Genomic DNA, 14960 nt, shown 5'->3' with positions numbered 1-14960 from the left:
GGGACATCTTTCATAGCCTTGATGCAGAGGAAGGGGCTTGGACCTGCCTCAACTGAATGTACTAGGCTCTGCTGACTCTCCATGGGAGGCCTTACCTTTTCAGAGGAGGGAATGGGGCATGGGCTGGGGGGAGAAGGCTGAGGGAGAGCAGGAGGAGAGGTGAGAGGGGGATCTGTTGTTCGTATGTAAAATGAATATAACATTTCTTAATAAAGAAAAATAAATAAAGCTATGCAAAAGTGTCCTAAAACATCTATTCTGTTGTCATTAAGTAGAGTACTCTGGGATTTTTGCTAGGTCTTTTGTGTTGTCCAGATCCTTATATCCTCATTTTTGTCTAGTTCCATATATTAAGATTTAAGAAATGTTCAAATCTTAAGTTATATTTCTTAATTTCATAATTTTCTTTACAGTTCTGTCACTGTTTCTTATATTTTAGGGATCTTATTAATTTCATATATGTAGGAACAATACAATATGCAGTAGTAACATATAACAACTTATCTTTTGTTGGTATAATAGTGCCCTTATCATTACAAAAGATGCCTCTGGTTTTATACTTTTCTATAGCTTAAAGCATATTCTGTATCATAAAGTAAGAAGCCTTGTGGTTTCTCTTCTTGTGTCCCGTCATATTTTGTCCTTTTATTTTCAACCTATGTATGCCCTTAAATCTAGGCATATCTCTAGTATTCAGAATCTAGTTGGATGTTACTTTAGAAAGAACAGCCTAGTTCTGATTATCTTGACTTTTGAATGGCATGTGTGGTCCACATAGAGAATGTCTCTCTGAGGTTTCTAGCTGCCTGTTTTACTCACGTGTGCTCTTCATTGGTCTTCTACCTATGCTGCTGGTGTGTGTGTGTGTGTGTGTGTGTGTGTGTGTGTGTGTGTGTGTGTGAGAACAAGGATCTTTGAGTCCTATTTTCTCCCTGGTGATTTTTTTCATCGTGTTTTATGCGAATGTTTCTATTCCCAGTGGTTCCTGAATTATAATGTGTAGCTTCAATCTGTCAAAATTTATATCATGCTAATAGCAATTTAATTAGCACAAAAGTTTACAGCTTTGCTTCTGTACTGTTCCATTTCTTCCCATATCCTTTGGGCTAATTCCCTTATGTTGTAGACCAAACAATGCAGTGTTTTAATTACCGTTTTTAAGCATTTTCACTTGACATATTCAGAAAAATATTTGTGTGTATAAATATATCTCCTCTCATATATACCATAACCTGAGCTTTCTACCTCTGCTTATGACTCTAAATTACCTTGTATTATGTTTTCTGTTTAAAGGACTACTTTTTTAGTCCTTTTTAATTTTAATGTGCCTATTCATGCACATGTACATGTGTATATGGCAATGTATGTGTGTATGAGTGTTTTCACATATGAAAACAAGTGTGTATAAAGGTGAACATGCACATGTATGTATGCATTTGCAAATGCCCACATGCAGAGGTTGACTTCTGATGTCTACTTTGATGATGATCCGCCTTATATATGGAGGTAGGGTCTCTCACATGAACCTAGAGTTCAGGGATTTGGCTAGTATAGGTAATTGATTTGTTCTGGGTCTCCCTGGTCTCTGCCTTCTAAGTCGAGATTAGAGGCAGATCACCACACTTGCCCGGTGGTTGCATGGATAGTTGAGACTGAATTATGGTCCTGACATTTATGCAGCAAGAGCTTTACTCACCGTGCCAGCTTTCCAGTCCTTATAGCACTTATTTTAAAGAGTTATTTATTTTTATTTTATGTGTATGAATGTTTTGTTTGCATGTATGTATGTGCACTGTCTGTGTGCCTGATGTCTACATGGTTGTGAGCCACCAAGTCGGTGCTGGAAATTGAACTTGGGCCCTGTGCAAGAGCAATAAGTGCTCTTAACCACTAAGTCATCTTTCCAGCTCCCTGTTAGTACTTCTTTTATGGCAAATTTACTAGCAATGCTTCTCAGTTTTATTCATCAGGAAATGTGTTTATATTTTATGCTCACTTTTAAGTCATAGTTTAATATGGCATAGACTTCTGGGTTAATAGCTTTTTGTCCCCTCTCAGCACCTTATGTCATTCCACTGCCTTCTGCCCCCACAGCTCTATAAATGAAACAGTATAAATTAGCTAGACTGTTTTCCTGCAGGGGACATAACGCATTTCTGTTGTGTTCAAGGGCTTCAACTTGCATTTGTTTTCAGGAGACTGGCTATGAGGTGTCGAGATTTGCTTTGTATTTATTCTGTTTGAAGTTTAGGAGGCTTGGATCAGTAGATTAATATCTTCCCTCCGTTTTGAAGCAGTGTTGGCTTTTATCCTTTTTTCAGGTAGTTTTACAAACTTCCTCTCTCTTCCTTTCCTCTCAGAACACCCATCCCACAGATGTTGAGATACTGGGCGCTGTAGCACGTGTTCCTGAGGCTTGGATCATTTCCTTCATGTCTGGCTTTCCTCTAGCTTTGTTTTGGATAATTTCCATTGATCTATGTTCAGGCACATGGATCCTTTCTTCTGTGAACTGAAATCTGCCCAGCCTATCTAGTGAATTATTATTGTTTTTCAAGTCTAGACTTCTCATTTGGCCCCTTATTATCATCTTAAGTGTCTGTTCAAAGTCTATTTGCTGAACATTGGCAAAATACTTTCAATGTGATTGTATGAAGTCGCTGCTAACGCTAGTCGAAGACAAGGTAATTAGCCTCCAGACCTATAACCTTCCTAACTCTCCACAGTAATGAACTTGTGATCAATCAGTCTCCTCAGACACAGCCTCCTTCCAGGAGATTTTGTTCATACTTTGATAACTGTAAACCAATTAGCTTATCAGCAAAAGGCTATGGCATTGGAGCAATTTGTTTTTCTTTCCAAATTTGCAGTGTGAAGTTTTTGAGTAAAAGCTTAAATCTAAAAGTTTCCAAGACTGAAAAAAATCCCATAAAACATACAAAAATCTCATCAGTAAAACTCTCATCCAGACAGAAACCATTCTCTATTTACTGATCTCTGATACATGTGCATGGCTATTCATGTCTATCTGGAGAATGACTTTGGACATAAGCCAGAGATCCTCCTATGATATTATCACACTATTCAGTTTGGTGGTCTTTCCCCTTTTGAGTATTTCAGTGTTTGTGAGGCAGAATTATAAGGCTTTTGTTCCTGGTGTAGTCCTCTGAGGGAGGGTTGGTATGTTTGATGTCACTTCGCTCTTTTTTAACACAATAACAAAAGGATTTGTGTATGTAATTGGGATACTAACCAATTTACTTTGGGTTATTGTATTTTCTGGAGTGGGCCTTAAATAATCAACAAATCCTTTTAAATGTCAAGTTTTCTCTAGGTGGAGCTGGACAGATAATAAATCAGCATGTTGCTGACTTCTTCCACTAAGTAGCAGCCTCTAGTCATTGACAGATGGCAGTTAGTAAGCAAAGGGACCCTGATTCTGCTAATGGGAGGGGCTGAATACTGTCAACAGTCAAAGTGAGGTCCTAAATGAGAGCTCAGCCCTGTGGTGGTTTGAACGAGAATGCTCCATCTCCTCCTGGAGGCTCATATATTTGAATGTTTGGTAGCAAGGATTAGGGAGTGTGGCTTTGTTAGGGGAGGTGTGTTTCAAAAGCCCTTACCAGACCCAACAACTCCCTTTCTCTCTGCCTCCAGCTTGCAGATCAGGACATAAGCTGTCAGCAACTGCTCCAGCTCCATGCCTCCCTGCCTGCTGTCATGGTCCCTGCCATGATGGTCACGATTCACCCTATGAAACTGTAAGCAAGTCTCCAATTAAATGCTCTCTTTTATAAGTTGCTGTGACCATCATGTCTCTTCACAGCCATAGAACGGTATCTAAGACAAGACCCATCTGATATCTCAGTTTCAACCTTTTCAGTCCTTAGAAAAGAACCCAATTACATCATGTCCGGACTTCTGATGTACAGAAACTATGAAACAACAAGCATGTGTAACTGAGCTTATTAGTGGAGAACAATTTATTATACATCTATAGAAAGTCATGCTCCGTGCAATCATCTTACTTATTTTTACATTTTCTTGGTGTATATCCACTGGACACAGTATTGCACTGTATCAGTACATTTTCATACCCCAGCCTGTGTGCAGAGGTCAGGGGGAACCTGGGGTGAATCAGTTCTCTCTTGGCAGCATGTGGGTCCTGAGGATCATGCAGGCTGCCTCCCCCAGGTCAGGGAGTCTTTTTAAAACACCTTCTCCCCACCATTTCTGCAGAGTGCCACGGGGAGATTGTGTTCTCTTTGTAGCTGCCAAGCACGGTTTCCATCTCTTCTTCGCCTTCTTTTCTTTCTCTGAAACACTGCCACTGAGGGTCCAGTAAGGACCTTCTGAGGCTCTGTCTTAAGTGTGGCTCTCATGTAGACAGTTGCATGCAGCCGCACCTCAAAATGGCGCCTACATCCTGTCCCCGCCTTCCCGGCGGGACGGCTGGAAAAAAACAACTCCATATTTGGCTTGGCATCATGACATGGGTTGCTCAGGCAAACGTGTACCAATTCGATAGCCCCACGTGGCGTAAGGAGGTTGGTGGAGCAGGACCTATATAAGGTTGGGACGGAGCTCCTCCAGTGGAGAAGACACTTGCTAAAGGCCTGAATAAACAGCTTGAAGAAGAGCTCGGTGTTGCGTTTTCCTTGCTGGTCGAGGTGGTCGAGACACTCTCATTACTTCCTCTCGCTGGGATGGGGAAGCTCCCTAGGCTGTGACAATCGCTCCATGGTAGACTCTAGACTTGTGAAGTTTCCTCTCTTGCTGAGCTACAAAACTACATTTTTAACCATCACCCACCTCTGCAGGCAGCTGTTACTCCGACTGTCCAGTTTATTCCCTAGAGACTCAGGATACTGTACCTGCACGTCATTCACATTTTCAGGAAACTGTTGTGAAATCTTTCTTTGTAGAGATCTTTCCTTCAGACCCTCTCAGAATGACACAAGCTGTTCTTTCACAGGTTATTGTTCTGTTTCCTTGGACTCTGCATTGCAACAGGCTTAATCTCAGGACTTTTAGAATACAGCTTCAGTACATTTCTTTCTTAATTCACAAGTTTGGATAACAACCCTTTGGAGAACTTGTGATGTGCCAAGACAGTTCTAAGTCCACCACGGTATCTACATGTTTAACCCGATACCTTACCCTGTGTCATTCTCGTCTTGCTGGGAAGGAAGGTGCAGAGGGACATTAAGGACATTAAGCAATGTCCCCGATGCCTAATTCGTAGAGCGGCAGAGTCAGGGTTGATCCATCTACGAGCCTGGACTTTCTAACCTTTGTTCTTCCTATTGTATCCGTGTGAACAGGCAGAAAATTCAGCAAAGTACTAGACAGAAAATACAGACCACGAGTGACCTCATGATTCAGAGAGAACTGTACGAACATTGTAAACTGACATTCCTATATTCAGTCTGTCTAGGAAGATCTATAGAGAGTGATCGGCACATTAAAACTTCTTGGGGATTTCATTTGATAATGTGCAACTTTTTCATTCCTTCCTCTTTCCCACAGAACACTCATAAAAAGGAGAAAAAGTATTATTAACTTTTCCCCTAAAGAATAGCATGCTGCCACCATTTTTTAAAGCTCTGCTCACTCTGTGACCTTGCCCCAAAGTCACAGACCCTTTTCTTTCTCTGTTATGTCTCTCTGGTTTTTCTTTTCAAGGTACCACAGAAAAAAGAAAGTAGACAGGATATGGACAACTCAAATGATCAGGAAGCTGCCATTTATATAAAGACTGGACTAAATTCAATGATAATTTAAAAGTAAAGACAGAAGGAGAGGAGCATACACAAGATTACCAAAGTGAGGGATGAGGGCAGAGTGGCACCCCAGGAACCAGGGTGTGATCTAGCTAAACTCTGGGGTCTGTAAGTCCTTGGACTGCAGGTGAGAGGCAGAACCGCAGGGTGGGGCCACAGGACTGCTGTGAGATGCACACACTCACACACACACACACACACACACACACACACACACACACACACCGCCCGGCCATGAACTCTACAGCCTCCCTGGGCCTTGGCTGTAGCTCAAGCTCTTGAGGACTAAGGACTGAGCCCACTCCCAAGTCTGAGATCTCTGGATGTCAGGATGATTTGGCAACTGAAGCTACTCTGAGAGGGGAATGAAGAAGAGAACTCGTGATACCCAAAGGTAGCATGGATGGCAAGAGGCAAAGCTCTCTGCTACCCACGGAAATGGTGTCTAGGAGTTATTGCCCAGTTACAGAGAAAGAGAGTCTGAAATCTGTGATATCTTAATTATGACTGTGAATTTGCAAGCTTCCCTGCCAGTTCTGTCCAGACCTTTCCTGTTAATGACACTCTTTCCTATTCACACCTTTGTCTCTTGTTCCAACCAGAGTTTCTGAGCACTCTGGGCTATGCAGAAGGGGAGATGCCTGACTCTGAAGGCATGCTTAATAAAACATGAATGAGAGAATGAATGGGTCTTTAAAACACTTAAATGACTTCTTTGGTATTAAATAGTACCTTAAAACCCTCAAAATTCAATGAATTAGTTTAAGTGTCAATGAAAAGCATACAGATTATGTTGGCCTGTAAATCATCCTGTACTGAAACATGTTTTAGGGAACAGAACCTGACTTATTGCTGATTCCATAGCCTCTGGAAAGTCGAAGCACAGTCCAGTGAGCCCTTGTTCAGAGGGCAGACAGGATGGGTAGTGAAGTGTTGATAACAGGGAATCCCCACAGCTAGTACTCACTCAGGGTGAGCTCAAGACCCATGTTCTCAAGTCTAGTATTCAGTTCCCCAGTCTTAGGCTCCTGGTTGGAAGCTAGGCTATTTGTTGTTTGGTAGATGTTGTTCTATAGCGTTGTACATTCTGTGGTGGCTCCTTTTGGAGAGTCTGCTCAGTTGCAACAATGCCACTGTTCTGGGAGCTGTGCCTGTACCTAGGACTTACTCCCACTTGCCTCCTATTCAGTGGCATGATGGCAGCCCAGGTTCTCATGAGAGCATGAAGCTGGGATTGGCAACAAGAGGGAGGGCCCAGGAATCTGTGAGCTGTACCACCAAGCAGACCTGACCACAAGACAGAGAGCAACGGAACCAGCTCATCTGCAGGACACAATCAGAGCCAGCATCAAGAGGATGCCCCAGATAGCTGACAGTCCCCATTTCGTGACACCTGGCTTGATTTTTAGGATCCACCATTTCTCTGACTTTCAGTTCTAAACTTCATTCCTTGGATGATTCTAAGAAAGTTTCCTCCTTTACATGCTCGTCTTAACTCATTTGGATTCCTTTATTCATTTGGGGGCAGTGGGAATTGAAACTAGGGCTCCACACTTGCCAGCCATGCATGCTGCCCTTCAGGCCCAATTCAATTCCTCGAACTCGCAATCTAAGTAGGCATTCCATGCCTGGTTGCCATATGCCATAGGGATTCAGTATCTGAGAAAGGAGATACAGAAAATAGAGTGGCACACTGACAAGAGCCACTTAGAAATATGGCTATTACTTCTATTACTCTAGCAGCACAAGAGATAAAAAAAACAAAATAGGGACTTATCAAATCAAAAAGAATTTATTCTAGAGAGGACACAGTTATAAAACTGAAGAAAAACTCACAGAATAGGAAAAAATATTAGCGAGTCATAGATTTGACATGGGACCTGTATATAAACACACACACACACACACACACACACACACACACACACACACACACACACATTAGAATCTGAAAAAGAAAACTCTATTGAAAATCATGAAATTTGGAGGTAAATGGATAGAACATATTATACTGACTGGAGTAACTCAGACCCAGAAAGAAAAACATTGCATGCTCTTATTTGTGATTTTTAGCTCCAAATCCATAAATGTGAATATGAACCCTAGAACACCAATGGGACTAGGGAAGTAAAGAGGCACCAAGGAGGGAGGAGCTGTAGAACGGGGAACAGCAGGACAGAGGTTCCATGAAGGGAGAAATGAGAAAAATGGGGGGCTCCAACAGGAGGGGAGAGAGAGGATAATATCAGAAGGAGATGGGAGGAAGAACAGATGAAAGGATCCTTGAAAAAGACATAGGGTCGTTCTTTTATATTTACCTAAAATGACATATGTTCCAAATGTATGTGTATACGACATGTATTTTTGTAAGCGTTGGGGAGCTGCAGAAAAATGACCGCAGAGCAGGCGCTTCCGAAGCTCTAAGAACAACTGTGATATTTAAATGCTTGTGTTCATGGAAATGGAGGGACTCAGGCCATGGAACGCTATTATGGATAGGAAGCAGGAAATCCCTCCACTGCAGGGGAGGTGTCTAAGACGCTTGAGTTCCTGTGAAGTTTTTTTTTACTTATTTGATTTTAGTTAAGGCAAGAACATGCTTCCCCGATCAAGGAAGGGTTTTGTGTCACGACTGTAGGTAATGATTAGGAAAGATGGATTCTTGCTGCGCTGGACTGTGGACATCCAGCTTCTCGTCTCTTGTTCCACAGGTTTCATTGCTCTGGGTTTTTGAGGCGGGAGGGGCCTGCTGCAGAGTCTTTGAGATAATGGAATCTCCCACTTTTCACTAGTCATCTTCCAATACAAAAATTTCTAAAATTCTGAATTTTTTTGTAATTTATTTATTTTTATTTTATGAGCATTGGTGTTTTGCCTGCATGCGTGTCTGTGTGAGGTTGTCAGTTCCCCTAGAACTGAAATTGCTCACAGTTGTGAGCCACCATGTAGGTGCTGGGAATAGAACCTGGGTCCTCTGGAAGAGCAGTCAATGCCCTTAATGGCTGAGTCGTCTTTCCAGCACCAAAATATCATCATGCCTGCCACCTTCTGGGGACTTTGAGGGTAGACAGCCTGTAGTTGCCTGCTGCTGATCTGGTTAGCCTTGACTCATGCTGTGTGACCCTGTGGGTCCACCTCCAACAGTGCAGTGTACAGGCAGGGTGTGTTTTTGTCACACTCAATGCCTAGTTTATTCTTCAGTGAGAGGGATTCTAATCTTTACCAATCTCTAGACTTTTCTCTAAAATGGGTAGCAACTTCACTGAAGACAGACACTTTAAACATTCTTGGTATTTATCTTTGCATTCTTGGTTCAGAACCCACGATTTGTTAGCCATTCAGTGACCATGTGAGGAATTAGTGTGTCGAACTATTTGAAGGGACACTTTCTGCACACGAGTTTAAAGAGATGCATCTATTATTATCAGAAAGTTGTTAGGGTGTGTGGTGGTATTGTGTTCCCCAAAATATTGTGCACTCTGATAAACTTATCTGGGGTCAGAGACAGAACAGCCACAATATTAAACATAGAGGTTAGGCAGTGGTAGCACATGCCTTTAATCCCAGCATTGCAGAGGCAGAAATCCATGTGTTTAAGGAAACAGCCAAGCATGGTGACTCATGCCTTTAATCCCAGAAAGCGAGCCTTTAATCCCAGGGAGTGGTGGTAGAAAGCAGAAAGGTATATAAGGCGTGAGGACCAGAAACTAGCAGCATTTGGCTGGTTAAGCGTTTAGCTTTTGAGCAGCACAGTTCAGCTGAGAGCCATTCGGATATGAGAACACAGAGGCTTCCAGTCTGAGGAAACAAGATGAGCTGAGAAGCTGGCCAGGTGAGGTTAGCTATGGCTTGTTCTGTCTCTCTGATCTTCCAGTGTGCACCCCAATACCTGGCTCAGGTTTGATTTTATCAATAAGAACTGTTAAGATTTCTGCTACAAGGGTGTTGGCACAAGGGCAGACCCAGCAGCGTATTCCCAACTACACCATTTCCTCCACGAAGCCATGAAGCTCTCCCTCCAGCTAGGGGCTGAGAGTGAGTTTACCTCACTACTTCTAAAGACATTTCTCAGATGGCGTCCCAGAAGCGAAAGGAGCCCAGGATCAACTTTTGGGAATGCGCAGTCTCTTCCTTGCTTCTTTGAGTGTTGATCTGAGGCATCATAGTGGTCCCAAGTCTCTTGCCTACATCACAGGAAGACACCTCAATGGGAATAATCACCCCTCCCCCCAGGGCAGAGCAGTTTGTATCTAGGGGGCTGTTTCTGTGGAAACTTGTGCTCCCTCACTGGAATTTTCCAAAGAATACTCCACAATAAACTTCTGCACAAAATTGTCTGAGTCTATTTCCTTCAAGGAAGCAGCTTCAAACAGCAAGACAGCAGCCAACATGAACCACTTCCAACTCCTGACTGAGTGAATATGTAGGGATTGGTAAAGGTTAACCATTTAAACCGGTACCTGACACCCACCTTCCTTGTTATCATGACAGCAGATGACAAAGTCACCCAGAGAGACTTGCTGAAAGTTCTGAGTTACACGGGGAAATTTAACGGCAGGAGTTTCTAGAACAGAACCCTGAAAGATGGACAGCTTCTAGTTCTCAGTGTTTGGAATTCTCTCTCCGGGACTCATGTGCTGCCATGTAACAAGTCACCTCCTCCTGGGACCACTGAGGGTAGGAGCTCCAAGGGACTTTCCTAGATGAAGCACACTTCTAACCATCCTTCACCCCCGAAGCACTAAACATGTGAGTAAAGCTATCTTAGTTTCCGACCCATCAATCCACCATTTTCATCTACCCATCAACTCCATCACCCCCCACATGCACAGAAAATCACCATCCAGGCTCTGCCCAAATTCCTTACCCACAAAATCATGTGGCAACAAATGATTATTATTTTCATTTGCTCTGCAACAATAGGTACGTAGAGCAAATTCCTGGAATTCTCTTAACACAGCGTCCAACTCCCTTGCTGGGGACCCAGCAGGGAAGAAAATGGGAGCCTTGTGTCCATTCTACTGATATGAAGATCTGGGGATCTCAGGGTAGATTGCTGACCCAAACCCAGAAAGTCTATTTGTAGCCACCGTGGAAATGGAGCTGACTCTCAGGAGCCTTTCCTCGGTGTACTCCATTTGACAGGCTTGCAGACTTGTTGTCAGAACATGAAATGGCAGTAAGTTGTGATTCAGAAACTAAAGACTGAGTGAAGATGACCTGGCACCTTCTGAATCTGGTTCTTTGGGTTTTATTTTTAAAGGAATATTTGGATGTAGAGATGAGTTCCCTGATGTGCATAATATGATCAGGGCTTTGGCCAAACATGACCAATTCAGACTTTTTGACACTGCCTCTGCACATAATTCATAAGTGTCAGAATTTGTGCCTGAGTTGTCTGTGTGTAGTACTTGCCTATCATACTTATCCCTAGGGTTCTTTTTGTTTAGGATTCCATGTTGAAGTTTGCTTACTGAATAATCGTTTCTTAGTTCTGACTTTATGTGGCTCCATTGCCCATGCTATCTCAGTTCCCTCTACTGCTACATGCTCCATATATAATATGAATATGGAAGGTGTTATAGTTAGGGTTTCTATTGCTGTGATGAAACACCATGACCAAAAGCAACTTGGAGAGGAAAGGGTTTATTTCGGTTTATACTTCCAGGTAATAGCCCATCTCTGAGGGGAGTCTTGGTAAGAACCCAACAGGAACCTGGGAGTCAGGAACTGATACAGAGGCCATGGAAGAGTGCTTTTACTGGCTTGCTCAGCTTGCTTTTTTATAGAACTCAGGATCACCAGCCCAGGGAAGGAACCACCCACAACGGGTTGGGCTCTCCCCCACCAATCCCTAATTAAGAAAATGCTCTACAGACTTTCCAGTCTTATGGAGGCATTTTCTTAATTGAGGTTCCCTTCTCTCAGGTGACTTCAGTTTGTGTCAAGTTGACATAAATCTAGCCAGTACAGAAGTTTTCACCTTATTCCTTATTATCCCCAGAAGACACAAAGCAAATACAAAGAGAAACTGGAAATAAAATGTTCCTATGAAGAAGTCATTAGGCCATATCTCAGTCAGTGTTCAGAGTTTCTGCTGGACCACCACAGTGAGATTCCCTAAAGAATGAAGGAAGCTTAGGGGGCTGAGCCCTCACTGTGTAAGGATGTCACAGATCTGCATGCATGATCTTAGTTCTCACAGTTCTATGAAGTACATATCATTAGCCTTGTCTGCTAAGAAGGACACAGGGGTAGGGAGAGGGCTAGGTAAGAGCCAGCAACAGATCAGCAAGAGGAGGAGGAAGAGGATGGCAACTTAATCCAGATGTCTGAGGTCAGAGCCATGGAGAGAACTGAGAATTTCATACTATTAGAGAAGCTGATACCCTCCAAAACCTGTCCAATAACAGAAGAGGACTTTTGTTTGTTCATTTTTTGAGACAGGGACTCAGTATATAGCCCAGGCTAGTCTCCATCTGGTGATCCTCCTACCTCTTTCTCTTGAGTACCTGGAATACAGATAAGTATGTGCCATCCCATCTAACTTTGAGGTTGAGGGATTATTGTGCAACCAAAGTATCAGATTTTATTGTTATGAACACACAGAAAAAAATTAATATGTACTTACCTGCACAGTTGTGGCCATTGGAGTAGCTGGCACCTGGCTGGTCCTCATAGGGTACAGAGGCCAATGAGTGAGAGAGCAGAAGAAGAAACAAAGGGGTAGCCTTGAGGACTTTCCAAGGGGACTTCATCCTGAGATGTGTACCAGGAGCCACCGTCTTGGTCCAAAAGATCACTCTACTTCTCAACCCTCCTTGGCCTCTCTATAGTTACCACACCCCAAAAGCAGACTGCCATAAACACACTTTGCAGCAAGTGTGATGCAATCGCGTGTACATGTGCATGCACACACAGAACTGGCTATTTTGAAACCTCTGAGAGAGGCCTAGAGATATCCAGGTCTAGGAAGAGCTGGAGAAGTCCTTGGTGGGCAGTCCCTCTGAGCAAAGACTTCAGGGAAAAGAAATGCCCAAGTTACACAGTGACAGCAACAGCACTTCCGGCCTCTGGCTGAAGTCAGTGACCATAAACCGCATGAACCTTGAGGTTTGCCCGAAAGTTGGAGGAGAGAGGTCCTTCCTCTTTTGTTCTTGCAAAACAAAATTAAACGAAAACTAAAACCAAAGAAGAAAACATCACACCACCTGTACACGGTCCTTCAGCAGTCTGAGAGGCAGCACCCACATAGTGAAGAAGTTATAGTTGTAATGTAGAATAATTGTGGTTACAATATGTAATGCAGAATTATATCTAAACTTATTTCACTTTCTTTTAAATGGCTGTATATGCGAGGACAGGCTCCTTGTTCTGTCAGAGAACTTTCTGGTTGAGTAGTGACTTTTCTCCGGCAAAGAGAGACTATTCCTTGCAGGGCCCAGCTTTCTTAAAGCCTTTCATTTGGTATGCAGAAAACAATGGGCTGTCAGCAGGCCTAGATCTTAAATCTAATAAGAAAAAAGATGTGAGTTAGCTACCTATCATTTACTTGCCTGGGCAGGCAGCATCATTTTCCCTTAGCATTTCAAGATGTGTTTGTTTCCCACCTGTAGGGGATTTGTTCACTTTTGAGAGACTGATTTTTCTGCTTTGGTGGTGAGAATTTGGCACCGTTTTTCTGGGGAAAGCAATCTGGAAACGGGGACTTGGAAATAAAAGATGCATAATCTGAATGCCTTGGTAATTGTTTCTTAAATAGATTACACCAAAATTGTTTGTAACATTCAGACAAGCTCTGAGGCTAAATTACCCAAGTCCAGATAAGAATAAAAGGTCATGTGACTGTCCCTTCCTGCTTTGGCTCCAAGAAGAACTTATTACAGATTTAGAACTATAAAAGTTAGTTAAATTGGTTAGCATTTTTAATCTAGTAGCATTTTGAAAAATTTCATATATGTACTCAATGTATCTTGATCATACCCTCCCTCAATCCCCCACTCCACACACACTATCCCTGGACACACCCTCACATGTCCCCTTCTCACTTTCGTGTCCTCTCCAGAGGACAATTAGTGCTGCCTGCTGCCTGCTAACTTGACCTTGTGCAGATCTTTTGCTTGGCCAAGGTGCTGCTGCTTTTGGTCCCTGACCTCGTGGTCAAGGGAAGCTTTAGACATTGATGGAGTGACTGAAGAACAAGGGCTCATGTTTGACTGTCGTATCTACCTTTACGTGAGGAATGTATTAGGCAAGTGAGTTGACTTTCTTCCTCCAGTTTCCTCGGTTACTGTGGGTAACGGTGGTAGTATTCAGGTGACATGGAACCCAAATACCATGCCAGGCCAGAAGTAAATGCATAGTAAATTAAAGCTCTGGCTATTACCCTGGTGAAGGTGCAACCAAGTCTGTGGCCCAGGCCCAGCTTAGAGAGAATTCTAAGGCTGCATGATATTTGCAGGGCAATATGTAATGCTTGGAAAATTATCACAAGCATAAAAGAGCAGACTTCACTGAACATGTTTTTTTTTTTTCTGGGCCAGTGAAACCTCAAGAGTCCATGATCAAGTCTGTCTGGCCCAGAGACTGAAGAAATGTTTCAGAAAAGCATTTGGGATCCTCAAGGTGGTCTCGATGTACAGCTGCAAGCATGCACAGAAAACCTCGGGGTCAGGGGCTGTGCAAGCTGTATGTGCTTCATCATCTACGTGTGACCCAGTCAGCTCCACCCACAACCATCCCAGGAGTTAGGAGCTTTGAAAACATCTGGTACACTCAGGCTTTGTGTTGGCCCACTGAGTGACCCTGACTTAGTTCTACCCTCTCAGTGGTGACATGCCCCTGCTAGAAAAGGAGTTAAGATGGTTTCCTTCACAGGGGTCTGGAAGGGTAGAACCTACTATAAAGCAGGCATTCAATAAACGGCAGTGCTCTTCACATTGGACAGCTGATTTCTTGGTGGACAATGCCAAAGGAACTCGGAAATGGGTGAGCGATTCAGCCAGCTGACACTAGAAACAACATGTGCATGCACACACCACTGCTAGCCAAACCTCAGTGGTCCCCACCGCAGAAGTGGGGGCTCTCAGGCTGAGAGTACCCTTTCCCATCAGGGCTCCCTTTGTTCATCAGGTATTGAAATCAAATGCCCTGTATTTCTGATCAGCCTGGTAAGAA

At 43.2% G+C, this 14960-nt stretch overlaps 1 protein-coding gene across 1 annotated transcript in view; it reads right to left on the bottom strand.

Moving 5' to 3' along the window:
• Nucleotides 1-12849, bottom strand: part of Aoah (acyloxyacyl hydrolase) — a 209362-nt gene extending 196513 nt beyond the window's left edge. Inside the window, exon 1 of the mRNA XM_028860502.2 lies at nt 12415-12849. Coding sequence (XP_028716335.1) covers nt 12415-12541 — 127 coding nt within the window. The 5' untranslated portion in view covers nt 12542-12849. The remainder of the gene's footprint in view (nt 1-12414) is intronic.
• Nucleotides 12850-14960: the final 2111 nt, after the last annotated feature.

The sequence above is a fragment of the Peromyscus leucopus genome, chromosome 5 (assembly GCF_004664715.2).
Source record: "Peromyscus leucopus breed LL Stock chromosome 5, UCI_PerLeu_2.1, whole genome shotgun sequence".
Classification (NCBI taxonomy): Eukaryota; Metazoa; Chordata; class Mammalia; order Rodentia; family Cricetidae; genus Peromyscus; species Peromyscus leucopus.
This window is presented reverse-complemented; position numbering and strand designations above follow the sequence as displayed.